The sequence below is a fragment of the Carcharhinus amblyrhynchos genome, chromosome 32 (genome assembly GCF_965287045.1).
Source record: "Carcharhinus amblyrhynchos chromosome 32, sCarAmb.v2.hapA, whole genome shotgun sequence".
Classification (NCBI taxonomy): domain Eukaryota; kingdom Metazoa; phylum Chordata; class Chondrichthyes; order Carcharhiniformes; family Carcharhinidae; genus Carcharhinus; species Carcharhinus amblyrhynchos.
The window spans coordinates 4,186,921-4,211,323 of NC_137355.1; the positions used below are offsets into that span (position 1 = coordinate 4,186,921).

At 43.4% G+C, this 24,403-nt stretch overlaps 1 protein-coding gene across 1 annotated transcript in view; it reads right to left on the minus strand.

Moving 5' to 3' along the window:
- The window catches only part of LOC145360632 (ras-related protein Rab-8B), a 123,107-nt gene that overhangs the window by 25,274 nt on the left and 73,430 nt on the right, over window positions 1-24,403 (minus strand). The window contains exon 2 of the mRNA XM_080215980.1: window positions 17,764-17,824. Coding sequence (XP_080072106.1) covers window positions 17,764-17,824 — 61 coding nt within the window. The remainder of the gene's footprint in view (window positions 1-17,763; window positions 17,825-24,403) is intronic.

A 24,403-nucleotide genomic window follows, 5' to 3' on the forward strand; every position in this document is an offset into this window, starting at 1 on the left:
GGGGGTATCCTGGGTGGGATTGTGTACGGTGCAGACTTGATGGGCCGAAGGACTTCTTTCTGCTCTGTAGGGTTCTATGATTCTATGTAAAAAAAAGCGTGTTTGAGTCTGGTAGCTGAGGTCATGAAAGGCCGTGATCACAATGACTCTGTTGATTGTTTTTTTTAATGCTGATGAGATTTAATTTACTTGAGCTTGTTTGATTGGTACTGCTATTGTTCAACAAACTGAACGTAACAAACTTTACTTCCTGGTACTGTCTGTTTAAACCATAAAGAACTCTTCTCAGTTGGAGGGAGCATTTTCATCATCTAGAGATTGTGGTGCCGATGGCTCAAGTAATTAAGTTAATTAAGTTTACTTATTACTCACAAGTAGACTTACATTAGCACTGCAATGAAGTTACTGTGAAAATCCCCACTCCCCAGCGCCTGTTCAGATACGCTGACAGAGAATTTAGCATGGCCAATGCACTTAATCAGCACCCTTTTGAACGGTGGGAGGAAACCACAGCACCTGGAGGAAACCCACGCAGACAAATGGAGAACATGCAAACTCCACATAGACAGTGACCCAAGCTGGGAATCAAACCCGGGTCCCTGGTGCTGAGGCAGCAGTGCTAACCACTGTGCTGCCCCTTCATTTCTTCACCACTGCTGATTATAGTCTGTGAACAAGTGTCTTCTAATCCAGTCGTAACCAGGTTTCTGATCTTTAGTTGAAATTTCCAACTCAGGAGCTTTGTCAGTCGTTGGTTGATCTGAAGGTTTAGACTGTTTCCTTTTTATAAGTTCATCCTGCTATGCCTTGGCTCTGTTATATGTAATTCATCACCTGTGCCTTCCTTCCCAATGTCATGCAGAAGCTGTTTCAAAAGTTACTGAGTTTAATAGTTACTGCGACTGAACGTGAGCGAAGGTGAAGCTCGGATCTTACTGCTAATAGGGGACAGGGAGTGCCACAAGAAAATTTGCTGCGTAATCCAAAGCCCAACATCCACCAATGTCTACACTTCACACCCCTAACCAACCACTCATTCCCCTCTAAGGAGGGATGTTCAAGGCTTATCAATTTGTACTGTTCTTTTATTCATCCTGCTTAATTTGGTCATGGGTCAAATTTGCACACTGGTAGCAAATGTCTCACATGCCAAGTGGCTTTATTCTATTCAGCATAATTCTGACAATTACAACACAAAAGCGTTTTCATACCTTTATCCTTCCATCAAGACCATGGCATTTTTCTCTCTCTATTCCCATAAACTCAGGGCATGGGTGGGTACATGGGACTGGGATATTATAGCTACTACCAAAACATGTCTAATAGCTCAACGTTCCAGGGTACATATGCTATAGGGAAGATCGAACAGGAGGTAACAGGGAGAGTTGCACTTTTGATTAGGGAAAAACATCACAGCAGTACTGAGAGGGGATTTCTGAGGGTTTGCTCACTGAGTCTGTATGTGTAGAACTGAGAAATAAGAAGGGAGAAATCACTTAGATAGGATTGTATTATAGGCCCCCAAATAGGGAAATTGAGGAGAAAATATGCAAGGAGTTTACAGAAAGCTCCAAGAAAAATAGGGTGGTAAAAGTAGGGGATTTTAACTTTCACAACATTGACAGCCATGGTATTAGGGATTTTGATGGAGAGAAATTTGTTGAGTGCTGAGGAGGAATTTCTCATTCAGTATGTGGATGGCCCAACTAGAGAGGGGGAAAATTTGACCTCCTCTTGGGAAATAAGGAAGGGTAGGTGACAGAAGTGTTAGTGAGGGATCAATGACTGTAATTCCATTAGTTTTAAGATAGGTATGGAGAACAATAGATCTGGCCCAAAAGTTAAAATTCTAAATTGGAGTAAGGCCAATTTTGATGGTATGAGACAGGGACTTTCAAAAGTTGACTGGGGGGGGTTTGCTGGCAGACAAAGGTATAGCTGAGGAGGAGGAGGAGGAGGAGGTACATGACATGCATAGGCAGCTGGGATCTAGTGGATCCCTTGAAAAGGTATAGAGGTGTAGAGTTAAGAGAAATCAGGAGGGCAAGAAGGGAATAGGAGATTGCTTTGGCAGATGAGGCAAAGGAGAATCCAAAGAGCTTCTACAAACACAAAGGGCAAAAGAGTAATTAGGGAGAGAATAGGTCTTCCTAAGGATTAACAAGGTCATCTATGTGTGGATCCACAAGAGACAGGCAAAATCCTAAATGAATATTTCTCGTCAGTATTTACTGCTAAGAAAGGCATGAATGTTAGGGGACTTGGGAAATAAATATTGTTGACTTCAGGAACGTACATATTGCACAGAAGCAGGTGCTGGAAGTCTTAAAGCGCATCAAGGTAGATAAATCCCCTGGACCTGATGAAGTGTATCCCAGAATGTTGTAGGAGGCCAGGGAGGAAATTGCGGGTCCCCTAGCAGAGATATTTGTATCATTGACAGCCACAGGTGAGATGCTAAAAATTGGAGAGTGGCAAATGTTGTGCCTTTAAGGAGGGCTGAGGGAAAAGCCTGGGAACTACAGGCCAGTGAGCCTAATGTCTGTAGTGTGTAAGTTGTTATAAGGTATTCTGAGAGACAGGATCTACAGGCACTTAGAGGGGCAAGGACCGATTAGGAACAGTCAGCATGGTTTTGAAAACGGAAAATCACATCACACAAATTTGATTGAGTTTTTTGAAAGGGTAATCAAAAAGGTGGATGACGGCAGTGCAATTGCTAGATTCACTGTTATTTGTCATTTATATCAATATTTGGATGAGAATTTAGGACGCATGGTTAGTAAGTTTGCAGATGACCAGAAACAAAGAAAGAAAATTACAGCACAGGAACAGACCCTTCGGCCTTCCAAGCCTGCACCAGCCATGTTGCCCGACTGAATAACAAACCCCTACTCTTCCAGGAACAGTATCCCTCTATTCCCATCCTATTCAAGTATTTGTCAAGACACCCCTTAAAAATCACCACCGTATCTGCGTCCACTACCTCCCCTGGCAGTGGGTTCCAGGCACCCACCACCCTCTGTGTAATAAAAAAACTTGCCTTGTACATCTCCTATAAACCTTGCCCCTCATACCTTAAACCTGTGCCCCCGAGAAATTGACTCTTCCACCTGAGAAAAGCTTCTGATTATCCACTCTGTCCAAGCCCTTCAATCCTGTAGACTTCTATCAAGTCGCCCCTTAATCCCTGTCGCTCCAGTGAGATCAAACCAAGCTTCTCCAACCTCTCCTTGTAGCTAATACTCTCCAGGCCAGGCGACAACCTGGTAAATCTTTTCTGTACTCTCTCCAAAGCCATCACATCCTTCTGGTAGTGTGGCGACCACAATTGAACACAATTCTAAATGCGACCTAAGGTTCTATAAAGCTGCAACACGACTTGCCAATTTTTAAACTCAATGCCTCAGCCAGTGAAGACAAGCATGACAATGCCTTCTTGACTACCTTCTCCACCTGCATTGCCACTTTGTGACTTGTGCATGTGTCAACGCAGATACCTGACCATCAATACACTTAAGGGTACATTTCTGAATGGAGGGCTATGACAAGTGGCATTCCTCAGGGATCAGTACTGGGACCTTTGCTGTTTGTAATACATTTTCCTCCAAATCATTGGTTTGATTAGCATGTTTGGGGATGACACAAAGTTTGGTGGAATTGTGGAGGGCATAGCAGGATATAGATTAGTTGGAGCATTGGGTGGAGAGATGGCAGATGGAGTTTAATCCGGACCAATGTGAGGTAATGCATTTTGGAAGGTCTAAAAAAAATAGGAAATATGGCAGTGTCACCAAGATTGGTGGCACAGTAGGTTAATACTGTTGCTTCACAGTGCTAAGGACCTGGGTCTGATTCCAGGCTTAGGTTACTGTCTGTGTAGAGTTTGCACGTTTTCCGTGTCTGCGTGGGTTTCCTTCGGATGCTCCGGTTTCCTCCCACATTCTCAAAGACGCGCTGGTTAGGCGCATCGACCCGGACAGGTGCTGAACTGTGGCAAATAGGGGAATTTCACTAATTTCATTGCAGTGTTAATGTAAGCCTTACTTGTGGCTAATAAATAAATCTCATTTCACTTTATAACGGACAGTGAAGGTTATCTAGGATTGCAATGAGATCTTGATCAATTGGACTAATGGGCTGACGAATGGCGGATGGTGTTTAACTTGGATAAACGTGAGGTGATGCATTTTGGTAGATTGAACCAGGGCAGGACTTATTCAGTTAATGGTAGGGCATTGGAGAGAGTTACAGAACAAAGAAATTTAGGGGTAAAGGTTCATAACTCCTTGAAAGTGGAGTCACAGGTGAACAGAGTGGTGAAGAAGGCATTCAGCATGCTTGATTTCATTGGTCAGAGCATTGAATACAGGAGTTGGGATGTCCCGTTGAAGATATATAAGAATTGGTAAGGCCACACTTGGAATACTGTGTACAGTTCTGGTCACTGTATTATAGAAAGGATATTATTAAACTAGAAAGAGTGAAGATTTACCAGGATGCTACCTGGAATTGATGGTTTGAGTTATAAGGAGAGGCTGGAACTTTGTTCCCTGGAGCATAGGAGACTTGGAGGTGATCTTAGAGTCTATGAAAATAATGAGGGGCATAGCTCAGTTAGATAGTCAACATCTTTTCCCCAAAGATTGGGGTGTCTCAAATTAAATATAAAATGGGTCCAGAGGGGCAATTTCTTCCACACAGAGGATGGTGAGTGTCTGGGACAAGCTGCCAGAGGTAGTAGTAGAGACCGCTATCATTTTGTCTTTTAAAAAGCATTTAGCAGTTAGGCGGGTAAGATGGGTAGAGATGGATATGGGCCAAACACGACCACTTCCATCCGGAAGGACAAGGGCAGCAAATAAATGGGAACACCAGCACCAGCAAGTTCCCCTCCAAGACACTCACCATCCTGACTTGGAACCATATCGCCATTCCTTCACAGTCACTGGGTCAAAATCCTGGAATTCCCTCCCTAATGGCATTGTGGGTCAACCCACAGAACATGGACTGCAGCAATTCAAGGTGGCAGCTCACCACCACCTTCTCAAGGGCAACTAGGGATGGGCAATAAATGCTGTCCCAGCCAGCGAAACCCATGTCCCAGGAATGAATTGTTTTTAAAATTGGGACTAGCTTAATGGTTAAAAAGCCAGCATGGACAAGTTGGGCTGAAGGGCCCATTTCCATGCTGTAAAGCTCTATTACGCTATGACCAGAACCAGCTTGTTTCACTTGTATTCGCTTTATATATACACACAGTGAATTGTTTAGCTGGTTAACTTACAATTATCCATTTAAACACTCCTCGATCGTTTACTTCAAAATTTATTTCCACCACAGACCCAATTCACAATTGTGCTATGTCATTGTACCAACATTCTTTTTGACCTTCCATGCTCCATCTTACTGTCAGCAAGTGGATAAAGCACAGAAGAAATGGGAATCTGTTCAACCTCCACCAGCTGCAGGCCAAATCCAAGGTCATCCCCATCCTCTTTCACTGTACTACAGTATCAGACGATGCTTCCATCTGTGCACATCTGGAAGCTGAGCTCCAAATCACCAACACCATCTTCAGTGAGGCATATATATGAGCCTTACACATCTTTAAGACAAAAGTCCCTCACCCCCACCCTATACTTTGGAGGCCTACTATCAACAAGGATAGAAATCAATGGTGAGATTCAGGGCCACCTTCAGCACGTCAGCACAGCTTTCGGCCACCTGACAGGACCTCCGACTTAGCGACACGTTCAAACTACAAACCAGGCCTATACGGTTCAGAGATATGAACTGCATACAGCAGACACCTAGAGATCCTGGGGAAGTACCACCAGCACTCAGTCTAACATCCCCCGCATCGAAGCATTAACCATGCACGATCACCTCTGCTGGACCACATCGTCTGCTTGCCTGACATGAGATTCCTGAAACAAGTGTTCAATCCAGAGTTTTGACATGGCAAGTGAACCCTAGGAGGCAGAGGAAATGCTTCAGGAACACCCCCCACTGTATCCTTACCACTGACCCAAAACCACTCAGAGTGGAGGAAAAGCATCTGAGAAGGCGCTGAAACCTCATATTCCATCACCAAGAGCAACTGAAGTCAAGCATTAACAGTGAAAGGAACACATTGCAACCCAGGCACTAGAACTGGCTCGGTCATAGAAAACACAGTGGAAGGATGTGTTTTTATAGATGCATACATATGACTTGGAGGAAAATGCAATTGGTTTGATTAGCAAGTTTGCGGACAACACAAAGGTTGGTGGATTTGTGCATAGCGATGAGGGCCATCAGAGAATACAGCAGGATATTGTAGGAATTCTATGATACAGATTGCTTGGAAACTTGGGCGGAGAGATGGCAAATGAAGTTTAATCGTGACAAACGTATTTTGGAATGTCTACTATAGATGGGAAATGTACGTAAATGGCAGAATCCTGAAGAGTATTGATAGACAGAGGGATCTGTGTACAGGACACTGAAAGTGCCACCACAGGTGAAGAAGGTAGTGAAGAACATAGAACTCTACAGTGCAGAAAGAGGCCCTTCAGCCCATCGAGTCTGCACTGAACACAGTCCCAGGCAGGCCTTGCCCCCATATCCCTGAATATTATACCCACTAATGCTTCTAACCTCTGCTACCCTGAACACTAAGGGGCAATTTCTTAGCATGGCCAATCAACTTAACCCGCACATCTTTGGACTGTGGGACGAAACTGGAGCACCCGGAGGAAACCCTTGGAGACACGAGGAGGATGTGCAAACTTCACACAGACAGTGACCCGAGCCGAGAATCAAACCCAGGACCCTGGAGCTGTGAAGCACTGTGTTACCATGCCACGAAGAAGGTAGTCAAGAAGGCATAATGCATACTTGCCTTCATCAGCCACGGCACTGAGTTTAAAAATTGGCAAGTCATGTTGCAGCTTTATAGTTAGGTCACACTTGGGATATAGTGTTCAATTCTGATCGCCACACTATCAGAAGGATGTGGGGACTTTGGAGAGGGTACAGAAAAGATTTATCAGAATGTTGCCTGGTATGGAAGGCATTAACTATGAGGAGAGATAGGAGAAACTTGGTTTGTTCTCACTGGAACAACGGAGGTTGAGGGACAACTTGATAGAAGTCTACAAGATTATGAGGGGCATGGACAGAGTGGATAGTCAGAAGCTTTTTCCCAGGGTGGAAGAGTCAATCACTAGGGGACATAGATTTAAGGTGTGAGGGGCAAGGTTTAAAGGAGATGTACGAGGCAAGATTTTTTTTTTACACAGCGTGGTGGTGCCTGGAACTCGCTGCTAGGAGAGGTAGTGGAAGCAGATATGATAATGACTTTTAAGGGGCACCTTGACAAATACACGAATAGGAATATTATCCCTGGAAGAGTAAGGGGTACTGCCAGGGATAGTGGTGGAGGCAAATATGACAGGGGCTTTTAGAGTAGGACATGAACATGCAAGGAATAGAGGGATATGGACCCAGGGCAGGTAGAAGGGATTAGTTTAATTTGACATAAGAACATAAGCAATAGGAGCAGGAGTAGGCCATCTAGCCCTTCGAGCCTGCCCCGCCATTCAATAAGATCATGGCTGATCTGAAGTGGATCAGTTCCACTTTCCCGCTTTCTCCCCTTAACCCTTAATGCCCCTATCAGAAACCTATCTACCTGTGACTTAAATATATTTAGTGAGGTAGCCTCCACCACTTCAACGGGTAGAGAATTCTAGAGATTCACCACTCTGAGTGAAGAAGTTCCTCCTCAACTCTGATCTAAACTGCGCCCCCCCCCCCCCCCCCCTTTATCTTGCGGCTGTGCCCTCTAGTCCTGCTATCCTTTCTAAGCAGAAAGAATCTCTCTACCTCTACCCTATCCATCCCCTTCATTATCTTATACGTCTCTATAAGATCCCCCCTCATCCTTCTAAACTCCAACAAGTACAAACCTAGTCTATTCAGATGGAGTACAATGTTAGCAAGTGTGAGGTTATCCACTTGGCAGAAATAATAGGAGGAGGGATTACTATTTAAAGGGCGAAAAGCTGCAGCATGCTACGGTGCAAAGGGACCTGGGGGTCCTTGTGCATGAGTCGCAAAAACCCAGTCTGCAGGTGATCAGGAAGGCAAATGGGATGCTGGCCTTTATAGTGAGGGGGATAGAATATAAAAGTAGGGAGGTCTCGCTGCAACTGTATAGGGCACTGGTGAGGCTGCAGCTGGAGTACAGTGTGCAGTTTTGGTCACCGCACTTGCGCAAGGATATTTTGGCCTTGGAAGGAGTGCAGAGGAGGTTTACTAGGCTGATACCCGAGATGAAGGGGTTGAACTATGAAGGGAGGCTGAATTGACTGGGTTTGTACTCGGAGTTTAGAAGGATGAGGAGGGATCTTATAGAGACGTATAAGATAATGAAGGTGATGGATAGGGTAGAGGTAGAGAGATTCTTCCTGCTCAGAAAGGATAGCAGGACTAGAGGGCACAGCCTCAAGATAAGGGGGGGCAGTTTAGAACGGAGTTGAGGAGGAACTTCTTCACTCAAAGGGTGGTGAATCTCTGGAATTCTCTGCCCGTTGAAGTGGTGGAGGCTACCTCACTAAATATATTTAAGACACGAGTAGATAGGTTTTTGGTAGGCAAAGGAATTAAGGGTTATGGGGAGAAAGCAGGAAAGTGGAACTGATCCACTTCAGATCAGCCATGATCTTATTGAATGGCGGGGCAGGCTCGAGGGGCTAGATGGCCTACTCCTGCTCCTATTTCTTATGTCTCTCTTCATAGTCCACCCCCTCAACTCTGGTATCAGCCTAGTGAACCTCCTCTGCACTCCCTACAAGGTCAATATATCCTTCCGCTTGGACATCATGTTTGGCACAAAATTGCAGACTGAAGGGCCTGTTTCTGTGCTGCACTGTTCTAAGTTCTATGCTTTAATGGAAGATATAGGGGGTTACAGTATTGAAATGCCACAGAATCATGGTATAGAATTCCTACAGTGAAGCCAACTTCCATCTTCAATTCTCTCAATTCAAGTTTTCACTGGACTTGGAAATATTTTCAGGTTGCTTAGAACATTATAGCTAGAAAAAGGCCTTTTTGGCCCTCGTCTGTGCCGAACCATTTTTCTGCCTAGTCCCACTGACCTGCACCTGGACCATATCCCTCCACACCCCTCTCATCCATGTACCTGTGCAAGTTTTTCTTGCATGTTAAAAGTCAGTCCGCATTCACCACTTCATCTGGCAGCTCATTCCACACTCCCACCACTGTGTGAGGAAGCCCCCCTAATATTCCCTTCAACTTTTCCACCTTCACCCTTAACCCATGTCCTCTAGTTTTTTTCTCCCCTAGCCCCAGTGGAAAAAGCCTGCTTGAATTCACTATCTATACCCATCATAATTTTATACACCTCTATCAAATCTTCCCTCATTCTTCTACGCTTCAGGAAATAAAGTCCTAACCTACTCAACCTTTCACGTCCTCACAACACCCTTGTAAACCTTCTCTGCACTCTTTCAACCTTACTAATATCCTTCCTGTAATTAGGTGACCAAAATGGCACACAATACTCTAAATTCAGCATCACCATAACATTCCAACTCTTATACTCAGTACTTTGATTTATAAAGGCCAATGAACCAAAAGCACTCTTTACGACCCTATCTACCTGTGATGCCACTTTTAGGGAATTATGTATCTGTATTCCCAGATCCCTTTGTTCTCCTGCACTCTTCAGTGTCCTACCATTTACCTTGTATATTCTACCTTGGTTTGTCCTTCCAAAGTGCAATACCTCACACTTGTCTGCATTAAACTCCATCTGCCATTTTTCAGCCCATTTTTCTAGCTGGTCCAAATCCCTCTACAAGCTTTGAAAACATTCCTCACTGTCCATTACACCTCCAATCTTTGTATCATCAGCAAATTTGCTGATCCAATTTACCACATTATCATCCAGATCATTGATACAGATGACAAACAACAATGGACCCAGCACTGATCCCTGTGGCACACCATTAGTCACAGGTCCCCACTCAGAGGAGCAATCCTCCACTACCACTCTTGTGTATTGATAAACTGGCGACGTAAGAGGTCAGTCCTGTATTCTTGCTGAGGCCACGTGAGGCATACATTTCAACTCACTGCAAAGACTGTAGGGTTCTACGATCTATGATCACATTGAGACTTTGGGACGTGTGTTAAGAATAAAGGAGAAGATAGATAAGAGAGATGTGGGGTAGTATGCCTATTAAAAAGGGCGGCACGTTAGTACGGTGGTTAGCACTGCTGCTTCACAGCTCCAGGGTCCTGGGTTTGATTCCTGGCTCGGGAGTTTGCACATTCTCCTTGTGTCTGTGTAGCCAAACAGGCCGTCTAAAATGGCGATTTGTAAAGCACTCTGGGACAACTGGGCAAGAAACTAAACCGACAGGCTGCAGTTTAAAAACAGAGACAAACAGGCTGCAACCCTGACGAGTAAATAAACAGGATATGGGTCATCTCCAGGATGAAAAAGACTTTCTGGTCACACTGAGTTGTGTACCAGACATCGGGACACCACGAACCCTTATTTAGGAGGAAGGTATGTGACCTGTGCCTCCAACACCTACAGACATGGCCGTTGGGGACACACCAGAGATCGGTGTGGTAGCACCTGATTGGCTTCTTATTCATCTGGGATCAAGTCCTGATCAATTGATTGGCAATGGGCAAAAAGGGGCATGAAACCAAACAGGGTATAAAGGGTGCTGCACAACCAGGAATCTCTCTCTCTCTCTGACCCCACGAACAAGCTACAACAATGGTGAACATTGCCACATCCAAGGAGGAAGGAAGGAAGACCAGAGCCAGAGTGCCAAACCAGACCAAAGGACCAGACTACGCAGACGACTACCGAGACCAGTGCACAGATAAAGGCCAATATCTGCTTGGGTACTTGCCAGTCATGCAAAGTCAAGTCAAGGTCTTGTACTGGACTTCAATTCTAGTATTTTCTGTAAGATAACTTATTGTTGGTCGGGTGGGTGATTATTGATTGTGTGGGGTTAAATAAATATTGGTTGTACTAATAAGACGTCTACTCAAAGTTATTTGTCCACCATATAAGGGTTAAAACAGTCTGTGTGGCAGTCAACATCTGTGTGCGTTTCCTCCGGTTTCCTCCCACAGTCTAAAGATGTGCGGGTTAGGTTGATTGGCCATGCTAAGAGTTTGCCCCCTTAGTGTCCAGGGATGTGTAGGTTAGAGGGTATTAGTGGGTATAATATGTAGGGATACGGGGGTAGGGCCTGGGTGGGATTGTGTTCGGTGCAGACTCGATGGGCCGAAGGGCCTCTTTCTGCACTGTAGGGTTCTATGATCTATGACTCATCAACTGCTTGTGTTTGGCAGATATGGTGAGTGATTGACCAGGCACCAATAGAATCTTTACACCGCACAAACAGTAGCTACACCCTCTTTTTCTATCTATCAATATCCTTTTTCAAACTTTGTCAGCATCATCGGTGCAAAACCAACGGGCTTTTCAGATCTGTCTTCCATTAAGTGAAAAGTATTGTCCCCACACCAAAGGCAAGGCATCACACAAAATGATAATTTCCCTGTCTGGATCAAAGATTAGCTAACTACAGCAGTGCTTTCATATCCTTAAAAGCCTTCTTCTATGGAGATTCTCACTTCTATTTGGTTTCTTTGTGCAGCACGGTAGCACAGTGGTTAGCACTGCGGCTTCACAGCTCCAGGGATTTGGATTCGATTCCCAGCTCGGGTCACTGTCTGTGTGAAGTTTGCAGATTCTCCTCATGTCTGCATGGGTTTCCTCCGGATGCTCCTGTTTCCTCCCACAGTCCAAAGATGTGCAAGTTAGGCCATGTTAAAAATTGCCCTTAGTGTCCTCAGATGCGTGGGTTAGAGGGATTAGTGGGTAAATATGTAAGGATATGGGGTTTGGGCCTTGTGGGCTGGTGCAGACTCGATGGGCCGAATGGCTTCTTTCTGTTTCTAAGTGTTTCTAAGGGTTTCTAAGTGTAGCCAATGCTATAAACGGATCCGACAAAAACTTTCCATAACAGTTCACTAAGCCCACAAAATGACCACAGCTCTGACACATGCCAGAGCTTCCTTAATTGCTCAGATTTTCCATTCCACAGGAGGTGTGTCTCGTGTGATGATTCTGCAGGCTAGATACTCTACTATTTGTGTCTGGAAAATGCACTTGCTCCTTTCAGATGCAGTCATAGAAACATTAAAAACAAAGAAAAACTACAGCACAATACAGGCCCTTCAACCCACAAAGTTCTGCCGAACATGTCCCTACCTTATAAAGGGTTATATGTCAGCTTAGTAATCTCTCTTACTAAGTTCCATGTACTTATCTAAAAGTCTCTAAAAGTCCCACACTGTTAAAACTTGAGTCAGGTTGCTGAGGTGCCCTTCGTCTTTTCTGTAATGGAAATGTCACCCAAGTAGACCGCAACCCGAAGAATACCTTTTAACAGGTCATACTTGAATGATCGCCAGACTGGAGAATGTGCCAAAAATCAAACAATTGTACCCGAAAACCCATTTATGCCTGTTGATGGTCATGTACTACTTTAAATCTCCTCAAGCAAGTGTTGTTGATCTGTCTGGCTCATGTTGAGTTTTAAAAATGGCTTGCCTCCTGCAACATTTAAAGCAAATCTTCCACCCCAGGTAATGGATAGGCAGCTAACTTGGAAACCTGGTTAATGGTGAGCTTGTATCACTACCTATGTGTACCATACCAGCATTTTTTTTTGTTTTTCATTGCAATTCAATCAAATCAAGTCCAATTCAGAGTTTCAATAAGTTGAGACATTCCCGATCCAAGGTGACAAGACAGGGCTCTCACCTCCTGTCTTGGGCTTGATCTACATGATCCAAGCTGATTGAACTAGGCATAGCTCCTCCTCCAAGGCTTGATCTCATTTGCATCTTAGCCAAAAGGCCGAGATGCAGCTTTTAAAAACTGCTTCAAATGAAGCTAAAATGTAACCTAATGACGTCAACCAAGGACAGCATGTCAATACTACATTTAATCTTAGCCAAAAGGCCAACACGTGAACAATTGGAGCTGCCTGAGAAAACTGAATACACTCAATAATTTCAAGTCTTTGCAGCTGTTCCAACTCCTCCTCCACCTTCCTTCTCAAGGCATAAGGCAACTGCCCTGAGCTTGGAAAAGTGAGTCGACTGAGGATCTGAGTAAAACTTCACTGTGGTACCACGCAATATACCCAGGTCATTCTTGAACACGTCCAGATACTTCTTGACAATATGATGAAGGGGATCATCAACAGCGCTACCAAGCAATGATGCCCAGTTTGGGTTTGCCAGCGTTACTCAGCTCCTAATCTCAATGCTGCCTAATTCAAACATGGACAAAAGAGCTAAATTCCAGAGGTGAGGTGACTGAAGGATGCTCCGTGTCCACCACTGTCGTAAAAATAGGCTCTGCTTGTGCACTCATTCACGTTAAACATGCCATAACATGGCTCCTCCGCTTGTTATGAGCTGTTAGATGATGTGTAGCCAATTGAGATTTCTTCAAATTTAAATTTTCTGGCTCAGCTTTCATTTTACTCTTTGTACCCCTGCATTTCTTCGCTTAATGCCCATTCTTGCTGCAATGGTGACAAATAACAGCCATAAATTTGATATGATTCGCACAGTGTGGCCCACCACTGAACTGCTTTCACCTTTTTGTTTGCATCCTCTTTCTTCATTTGATGCAGCGCCCTGCCTGGGCACCAATATTAGCCTTCTGAATACCTTTAGCATTACTGGCAGCTGTTTTCATGCCCTGCAAAATTTCTGGAACCTTTTTTAAAATCAGTGTGGTTTGCTCCAACAACTGACACTGAGCACTGTCCCCCTTAATGCCACAATCAGCTCTGAGCACATCTTCTAAAACTGCTTCAAAATCACAAGCGATCTGAAAGCTGCCATAATTCAGCCATAAAGTTAGCCACCTATACCAACTGACCTGCCACTGGAAAATGGTTATGAAATTTACATCTTTGAAAATTCAGCGAGAGCTCAGGTTATGGTGATTTCGGACCAGAGCAATTAAATCTGCAAATAAAATCTCCCCTGGCTTCCACGGTGTGGCCAGATTCCTCATAAACCATGTCTTCGCCCCACACACACAGGAGAATCGAACGCTGCTTCACCTCACCATCTATTCGTTTCGCTAAAAAAAAAGCTGCAACTTTCTCCACATATTGAGCCCACCTTTGCTTCTCTCATTGAACTCGCCAACCATCCCTGCCAACTTGAAATGCCACTGAACAACTCCAGATGAAAACTAGCTACTCAAGGTATGCAACCTCATGTTGCCATGCTGAACACCGAAAAACTTATTTTCTTGCTGTTTTCTCCTCGTCACCAAAAGGATGTAGTGAGTTGAGACCACAAATAAGCTGGTCAAATACTTGTTTAAAAGTAGGAACTTCTTTACATAACTAATGAAACTTAACAATAATAATGCGCAGTACAGTGGTTAGCACTGCTGCCTCACAGCGCCAGGGACCCAGGCTCAATTCTCGGCTAGGGTAACTTTCTGTGTGGAGTTTGCAAACTGGTGCTCTGCTTTCTTCCCACAGTCCAAAAGACTTGCTGGTTAGGTGTGTTGGCAGTGCTAAATTTTCCCTCACTATACCCAAACAGGTGCTAGAGTGTGGCGACTAGGGGAATTTCTGGAGTACCGTGTGCAATTTTGGTCGCCGTACTTACGCAAGGATGTTTTGGCCTTGGAGGGAGTGCAGAGGAGATTTACTAGGCTGATACGGGGGTTGAGCTATGAGGAGAGGCTGAATAAACTAGGCTTGTACTCGTTAGAGTTTAGAAGAATGAGAGGAGATCTCATTGAGACATATAAGATGATGAATGGGATGGATAGGATAGAGGTGGAGAGCCTCAAGATAAGGGGGGGGGGGGGGGGGCGCGGTTTAGAACGGAGTTGAGGAGGAACTTCTTCACTCAAAGGGTGGTGAATCTCTGGAATTCTCTGCCCATTGAGGTGGTGGAGGCTGCCTCGCTAAATATTTTTAAGATGCGGGTTGATGGGTTTTTGATAAGCGAGGGGATTAAGGGTTATGGGGAGAGGGCGGGAATGTGGAACTGAGCCACGACAGATCAGCCATGATCTTACTGAATGGCGGGGCAGGCTCGAAGGGCTAGATGGCCTACTCCTGCTTCTATTTCTTATGTTCTTATGTTCACAGTAGCTTCATTGCAGTGTTAATGTCAGCCTATTCATGACTAATAAACACACTTTAACTTTTAACAGTAACTCATTGGAACAGCAATAACTATGAAAACAGGAGCACTACTAAGACAAGTCTTGCTTATAGGTCAACCTCTCGAAAAAACTGCCAAAGCCTGTACGTGCTCAGACCCTCAACAGATGCCAGTAAAACAATTACATAAAATAAAGATAAGAGAAAGGATACACACTGTACCCAAAATGACACTTTGTAATAGTCAGGTCTATCTCTGATGAAATGTTATCTTGTTTCCATTCTGTAATTCTCTTGTTGCTCTTCTATTTTCTTCAGACTTCAAATAAAACAGCTGTCGGGCCCCAGCACTGTCATCAATAATCCATTTTATCCTCATCGCCAATGTAATACCTACAGACTTTATCAGGAACACTAAGTATTTATTAATTGGGAAAAACTGTACAGAGGTTAGCAGCCCCCCACTGGCTGCCCCAGTCTCTAATATATACCTTCCAAATGTTTTCTCTGCCTAAGAGAGTACACAACACCCTGGGGTAATTACCCACTCAGTCCCAATTGGTCCCTCAAGCCAGGTGAATCTCTTTTGCTGTATTATCCTTAAAGGGACAATCCTTGCAATAGGCAAATGGAAAGTTGGTATTTATTGCAAGCGGAATGGAAATACAAAGGTGAAAAGTTATACTGCAGCTGGAGTGGCCTTGGCAAGACCAGATCTGGAAGTGTGTAAAGTGCTTATGTCCTTATTTTAGAAATATATATAATTGCTTTAGAAGCAGTTCAGAAAACGTTCATTAGACTTATGTTTAGAGGATTGAGAGTTGATTTTGTTGAACCTAAAAGATCCTGAAGGGATTTGATAGGGTGGCTACCTGGAGGATATTTCCTTTTTTGAGGAAAACTAAAGACGGTTTAAAAATCAGAGGTTTTAATTTTAAAGACAGAGTAAAATAATTTCCTCCTGAAGTGCGGTTGGCGTGTGGATTTCTTTCCCCCAAGTAATAGCAACTGAGTCTTGAATTTATTCAAGGCTGAGCTGGACAGATTTTCTAACAGAAAAGAAAACGAGTAAGAGTTATTTGGGACAGTGAGGAAAGTGGAACTACGACCACAATGAGATCAGCCATGATGTTAATGGATGGTGGAGCATGCTCGAAGGGCCAGATGGCCTATTCCTGCTCCTATGTTCCAGTTTCTTGAATTCAGTCTGACTGGACCTCAATTCAAGGCACCTTTTCTAAATCACTAACTTCTGCCACTGACCAGAAAGGAGTCTGGAACAGATGTGCAAACGAAATTGGCCCAGACGACTGCAGCCATCGACATGTACTCAACTGCATAACTGCCTTTATGATTGAAGGCAAGTATTTGGAACTACAATGCTATGTATCTCACTGCATTGAAATATGTAATGTAATTTCCCATAGCAATTTAAATGTTATCAATATCTACATCTGTACATGTTGCCAGTAATACCATGTGGAATTATAATGGGAATTCAAACTTAGCATTTCAGCGTAGCGTTGTAGTACACAGAAAAAATATGCTGCTAACAATTGATTCCTGATCATACTCTGCTTCCAGAGATTTTATGTTGATACTGCCTCCTTAGGCTAGATGCAATGTGTTCTGACTTTATGCAGGGAGTTTCTACAAAGTCCAAGTATTTCAACGCGCGGATAATGAAATTCTTAATCCCAGGGGCATCATTTTAAGCCCCACTTTAGGTAATTAAAATTTTCTTCAATATTTCAGTCAAAATAGTTTACCAAAACGTGTCCTTGCGCTAAATATTACAAACACTTTCCCACATTGGAAGATGAAAATCTCCACACTGGAAATTGAGAATCTTATTTGATGATCTGCCATCATGTAATCATGTTTTACAGAGGGAACTGCTGCTAAATGATAAGTGAACTAAATGCAAGAAATTGGTGAAGGACCACACAGAACGAAAAATGCCGAACTATTGTTCGCTTGCGTCAAGCCAACTTATTTGTTTGAATACAGCCTGTTGACGTACAAACTTAGTTGGCAACAACTAAGTATGTGCGGGAAGTGTTCCCCTTCACATTCCAGCACAAACACAATCTTTCCAATTCAGAGGATAAAGGTCATTAACCTGAAGTATTCACTCTTTCTACTTCCACAGATGCTGCGAGACTCTTGTCAACTTTTTCAGATTTTCTACATCCACTGCATTTTGTTTTTGGAGTATGAAAACTTAGTTACACCAACCAGATTGTAATAAGCAAGCATCATCTTATTTTGAGCCCCAGGATAACAGTAATCAACAGCAAATCTATCAGAATGCTGAAAAAAAAGCCATCAACATGTTAAAAGCATTTTTTTCTTCAAACAAATTGGCGAACCTGCTGAACAATTACAACATCGTTTTAAAATCTAAGATTATACAACTTAATTTTTAGATTTAGATCAATAAATCCAGCATTTGATTCATGAGCTTGACCAAATGTTGCGAACTATGAGTACTCACCATATCTGTAATTTGATTTTCTTTCCATCCAATTCTACTGTTCGTATTTTGAAGTCAATTCCTGTAAAAGAAAGTGCCAAATGAATACAAAATGCTTCACAATGGAAGTACTCCATGTTTGCCTATGGTATGTTAGCCTTTATAGGAAGGGGTATAGAATATAAGAGCTGGAGTCTAATGTTGCAGTTGTATAGAACATTGGTTAGGCCGCATTTAGACTATGCGTCCAGTTCTGGTCGCCTTACTACCGGAAGGACATGGAGACCCTGGAGAGAGTGCAGAGGAGGTTTATCAGGATGTTGCCTGGTATGGAAGGACTAGGTTATGAGGAAAGATTGAGTAAATTGGGGCTGTTTTCCCTTGAAAGATGGCGACTGAGGGGGGATCTAATAGAAGTATATAAGATTATGAAGGGTATAGATAGAGTAAACAGAGGTAAGCTATTTCCTATGTTAGAGAGACACAGTACGAGGGGCCACGGGCTTAAGGTGAGGGGGGAGAGGTATAACAGATATTAGAAGGAGGTTTTTCACAGAGGGTAGTAGGGGTATGGAATGCTCTGCCAAGTAAGGTGGTGGAGGCAGGCACGCTGGAGTTGTTTAAGAGAGTAACTTAGTCAGGCACATGAGTGGGTTGGAGACGGGAGGATATAGGAGATTGTTTTAAATAAGGTTCATCTGCATTGGGATGTCCCTGGTAATGTAAAAGGATACGGTATGATAATAATGTTTTTTCTCTTTTAATTCACAGGTTTTAAGTCGGTCTGCCTTGTTGTCCAACGAAGGGCATACACGCGATGGGTCATACTTGGGCTGCTCTTGAATGTTCGAGATTGGCCGAGTGCTTCATGTCGTTAGTGTGTGCTTAAACTGGGCCAGATGCTGGGCAATACGACAGCTCAGTGACTATCACTGTTTGCTGTGCAGACACATGGATTTGGGCCGGTGTCTGTGGGAGTTTGCGCATTCTCCCCGTGCTTGCGTGGGTTTTCTCCGGGTGCTCTGGTTTCCTCCCACACCCCAAAGATGTGCTATTAGGCTGATTGGAAGTAATAATTTGTCCCTAAATTAGTTTCCCTCAATGTGGATTGCCATAAAAACAATAGATAAGGGTCATGGGTGGAGGGGGGAGAACTGGTAATACTAAAATGGCGGCACGGGCTCGTTGGGCCGAAGGGCCTGTTTCCCAGGCTGTTTTTGTCCTTTGTTCTTCACTCAAGTAGAATCTTTCTACATGCAACCTCACAAAAAGTATCCTGGCATACAGGTCACAACACTCAGTAAATCTCAATGAAATTTCAGTAATTATTGAGTCACGATTGAGATCTACTTTTAATGACCAGCGATAATTTAGTATTCAGAATCACACTGAAGCTTACAACCCAAGCACTGGATGAAGAAAGCATTGTGGAACTACAATGGAAATTGTTAAATGGTTGTTTTCAACATGAGATGTTTGAAACGTGGTTAAAAAAAATCCAGTTCAGGTCAGTTCAAGGTTGTCATAGAGTCATGGATTGACCAGACTGTGAACTGATGGCAACTGGATTCTACGGGAAACAACAGATTAAGGGCCAGTGGCGCAGTCGTATTGTCAGTGGACGAGTAATCCAGAGACTCAGGGTAATCCTCTGGAGACCCAGGCAAAATCTGAATTCAATTAAACTCTGGAATTAAGTATCTGTTGAAACCATTTACAAACTCATTTGGTTCATAAACGTCCTTCAGGAAAGGAAATCTGCTGCCTTACCTGGTCTGAAGCAATGGCCACTCTTAATTGGCCTAGCAAACCAACAAATTTTGGCCCAACCTGCACAGCCCATGTACCAGGAATGAATGAAAATGGGCAATTTCTACTGCATTCACCCAAAATCCAGTAGGGACTCTCAGTAACCAGTTAACTTCAGCTGGAACCAGGTCACCATTGATAATTTCATGAGAACCAGTACAGCAGTGAAAACCCCTTTCTCATCCCTTCCCTCTCTTCATAATCTTTATTTTGTACTGCCTCTCCTCCAAATGCACTAGCTTTCTTCTGTTCCTCTCCTCAACTCTCCTCCCCCACCCACGCTCATTGCAGCACCTGCCCCAGTTCTCCTTGCCTACCTACCTCTAGTGCCGCATTTCTCCCCCCACCTTCCCCCTGGAAAAACACTCCCCTGCTCTCATTAGGGTGCATTTCAATGGCAAAAGTGTCTAGCATGCAGGAAGTGTCAAATCATTGGTGGAAACAACAGTGAAGTATTTAGACTGGGTGGAGGGGGAGGGGGAGGCAGGAGTCGAAGCTGGGAGTGCCTTGGCTGATTGGTATCACTCAGGTCCAATTCTGAAAGAGGGGTGCTTCATATTTGTGTAGCTAGGCTGAAGACTGGGGTGGGGAGCAGGGTGTTTCACCAGTCAAGTGTTCCTCATTTTATACTCTATATTATACCAGAGAGTATAATTTGCTGGAGTTGGCATAAGTAGTGGAGAAGGTGACAGCATTCTTGGAAGCAGAGGAAATGGCAGCAGAATCAGCAACAGTGACAAAGGAGGCAGCGGCAGCGAAAGAGGAAGCAGAGACTGAGACGGTGAAGGCTGTAGCAAAAGCAGCAGAGACAACAGCAGCAGTGGCAGCGAGTTGCCAACGGAGGCAGATTCCACAAGAGTGTAGGCAACGGTACTGGCAACAATGATGGAGGCAGGCAATGGAGATGGTGGCAACTGAGATAATGGAGGAGGCAGAGACATCTTAAGCAGATGGGGGAGTGGCAAAGGAAGGCCAGGCACAATAAAGGAGGTGGGTGGTATGGCCGCGACTGGGGCCAGACACCATGATGTAACTGGTAGGCCACAGCCGGGGCGGAGAATGAGAGTTGGTAACAGTGATAGAGGTTATAGCAAGACAGGGCACTTGGGGCTCAGAGGAAGATGTCAAGCACGAGTGACTATTTTGTATCTATGCCATCATGTCAGAAACTGCTGCCTGATTATTGGCTTATTTAGGTTTAATGGCTACCGACAAAGAGAAATTCTTACAGCCGTAAAGGCTTGGTCTAGATTTATGTAACAATAACTTAAAGTCTTCTGCAACGTCATCTTCAATGCTGACCATCGCAGCAGCACTCTGATCATGAAAAAAAAGTACAGGGTGGAATTTTTAGGTGACTGATTCTAAGTGTTCAGCTAGCATGAAAATGGGAGAGTTGCAGATTTTTTTTTTAGGTGAGTTTTCACATCCAATGCGTAGACAGTGCATAGGAAAATGGTCCAGAGCATTTCTAGCTGCTGCAGGCAGTAGGCTGGGTTTAATCTGTCAGCCAGCCTGCAGAGAGCTAGTGTACATGCACAATAGCAACCGCAGAGGGAACTATTGGGCATGCGTAGGCCTCATTCTGCCCATGCACAATTCCAACAGCAGAGTTCTGACAGACAGGCCTCTGTTTCCCATTCATGGGGGACAGGTGTTTTCCTCGCCGGAGAGAATCTCTCCGGGCAAGGCCATCAAGGCAAGCGAGCCCGGGCATTTGAGCACTGGGCTTGCCAAAGCTATTTCAATGAGCACTATAATGAATTAAATTTATTTAGCCTCTCACCCTTTCTGGTGAGAGGCTGAAGTTGCCAGAAATCCGGCTCTCATAAGATGGTGAAATTGGGCACAATCCTGATTTCTCGACTTTCATGCTTTGCCCATCAATGGAGGGGTGGGGATCCAGCAAAATCCTAGCCATAGATTTATTGGGGTTCCACATATGACCCTCAAACTCAGATATAAAAACAAACTTTTATTTTTGCTTCCAGTTGCAGAGGGTGGCATCAGCCTCTCCCTAAATTGCCACCCTCTCAGTATGAATATTGCCTTGGCACACTGTAAATGTGTCTGTATTTTAACTGCGTGTGTATGTCCCCTTTTCTTCCCCCACAACTGAATTTGCAGTTTTTACTCCAACTTTTATTCAGTGTTACATCTAGACATATTTAAAGTTTATTTAAAAGAGTCACAAGTAGGTTTACATTAATACTGCATTGAAACTACTGCGAAAATCCCCTAGTCGCTACACACTGGCTCCTGTATGGGTACACTGAAGGAGAATTTAGCACAGCCAATGCTCTTAAGGAGATGTAGCCTCAAAATCTACTGCATCACATTTATTTGTTCAGGGCACCTTCATTCACATACATGTTGGAAAGAATGCATATTTTTAGCTGATTACTGACATCAGATGATCCTCAAACCTGCAACATAAAGGTGTACCAGAAATAAATGCATTTCATGAACTACCACCTGACATACTGGGAAATTAACGCAGTTCAGTCCAATACTATTAGTTATTTCGTACCTCCTCTGGGCTACGATTTGTGAACTTCAATTAATTAACCACTTCAATTACCAGTCCCCAGTTGTACAGTAAAGTCCACAACCAACTAGATAATGTAACTGTTTGACTACCCTTCCCTCCACAAAGCAAGCAGCCACAGGGTAACTGCTGCAGCACGCCATGAGTACTTAAATGGGTGACTCTGCCATTTTCAGTTTTTATTACAAGGAGCTAAGAAGTCGGGAAACGAGAACACAGGAGTAATTAATGTATTGGTTATACATTACAATGTTGGTTATGCAGAATAAACAGGTTTGATTAATAAGGTCAGAGCTAAAGTTATGGAAGTCAATGTACAGACAGGATGGTTACAGGAAGAGTAAGATATGGGGGGCAATTCTCCCATCCAGCTGTGCTGATTTTTTAAACACAGGAGGATAGAAGATTTCAGTGGGGTGGGATTAGCATGACCCACTGAAAACAAAAGAGCGATTTACTCCAATTTTCATGCAAATCCGACACTTAGATTTTTTTTTAGGAGAATCCCAGCCATGGTTTCTCTCAGTTTAGTGGCCTCATATTCTGTTCCAGTGAAACTCAATGACAAAGATGTCAGAGTAAAAATGAAAGAGGAATTAACATTTGCAGACAACAGAAGCATTACTCAGGATTGTTCTCTGGATTTTTTTTTAAATACTAACATTGTTCTTTTCCCCTTTAATTACATTGACAATTGCCCTTCTCATTTTCAGCTTTAAAGAGCTTGTACTTGAAACATTAAACATATGCTCCCTCCATCAATGTTGCTTGACCTGTTCCTCCAGCATTGTTTGGTTTTTATTTTTCCAGCATCTGCATTATTTTGCTTTCTAAAATTATATTGCAAAATCTTTATTTTCATCACAATAATTTTTTTCTCCTCTCTTTAAAACCTTGAATCTTTCTTGGGAATGGTTCAACCAGTAGGATCTCTTACCCGCCAGTACCTCACTCAATTCGTCAGTACTAATCTCACACACAAAGAAAAAGCACAGTGCATGACATCTGAGTTGCATTGTTACCTGACACCCAAACACATGTGGTTTGACTGGTTGCTGGATGGTGCCTCAGAACAGGAAGTCTGACTACTCCTCAACCTCATAAGCAGCAAAGTCAAATGTATCCTCGCAACAATTAAGATCAGCACATATCTTCAAGTTAGCCGCTCACAGGATAAACCAGATCACTAACAGCAGTTGACATTTTATTAATTCACTCAATTCATTTATTTAAAAGAAAAGCAACAATAGAGGACTGTGCCTGGATTTGCATCTTGTGGATGATTAAATGGTTAAGGATCAGATCAGAACCTCCAAGGAATATTATGAAGTTACACTAGACTCCAACTTTTTTTTAATTTTTGGCATTAGTGTGAGGGAAAGTGTTTCATGGCTGGTGTGACTTATTGACACATTAGGAAGTTTATAACAAAGCAAATTTTATTTAACAACACAGTTTAACTATAACTAAATAATTTGGCTTAGCATTTAACAACTGAATTTCTTACCTGCTCACTGATCTCTATTAGTTTCAATTTAAGCAATATTCCTCTTATATACTTAAATTCCTCTTCAAAACCAGTTAGCACACAACACAGACTTGCATGTTTTTACCTGTTAATACTCCTAGAGCCTTTGAATACCTCTGGGGAGGAGGGGGGAAGCACGCACGAGAGAGAGGGAGAGGGGGAGAGAGAGAGAGAGAGAGAGAGAGAGAGAGAGAGAGAGAGAGAGAGAGAGAGAGAGAGAGAGAGAGACGCCTGTCTCTAGAGACTTCTTGCTTCTTTTAGGATCATACAGAAACTGCTCGCTCTTCCCCGTAAGGTTAGTTCCTTCCATTAGCACAAGACTCTGTCTCTTGTCAATCAACCGAATCAAACCCAACTGAAACTCCAGGTCAAAAACCCAAATAACCAAAAATGCATTCGCTCAGATTAAAACAAGCAGCCTAACATCTAGGATCAATTATTAGTCTGCATCCTCAGCACGTGATCTGCCTGGTACACATAAATCAACACAGTATAAACAGAGCTGAATCTTAAACATACCTCTTACAAGAAAGAGGATATAAATACATTTCTTAAAGGCAAAGTATCACCACAAAATCTACTGAAGTTTGTCACAATGAATTGTAACAGGCTTTGTTTTTTTTTTAAAAAAACGAAGCCCCAATCACTGGCAGGTAGTTCCAAAGGCAGTCTTTCATCTATTGCATTTAACATAACAGAAGAAAATAAGAAAACAAACCACATGATATGGCTGTGGACAATAATTCTCATCAACGTGCCTTCCTTGATGCATTTGT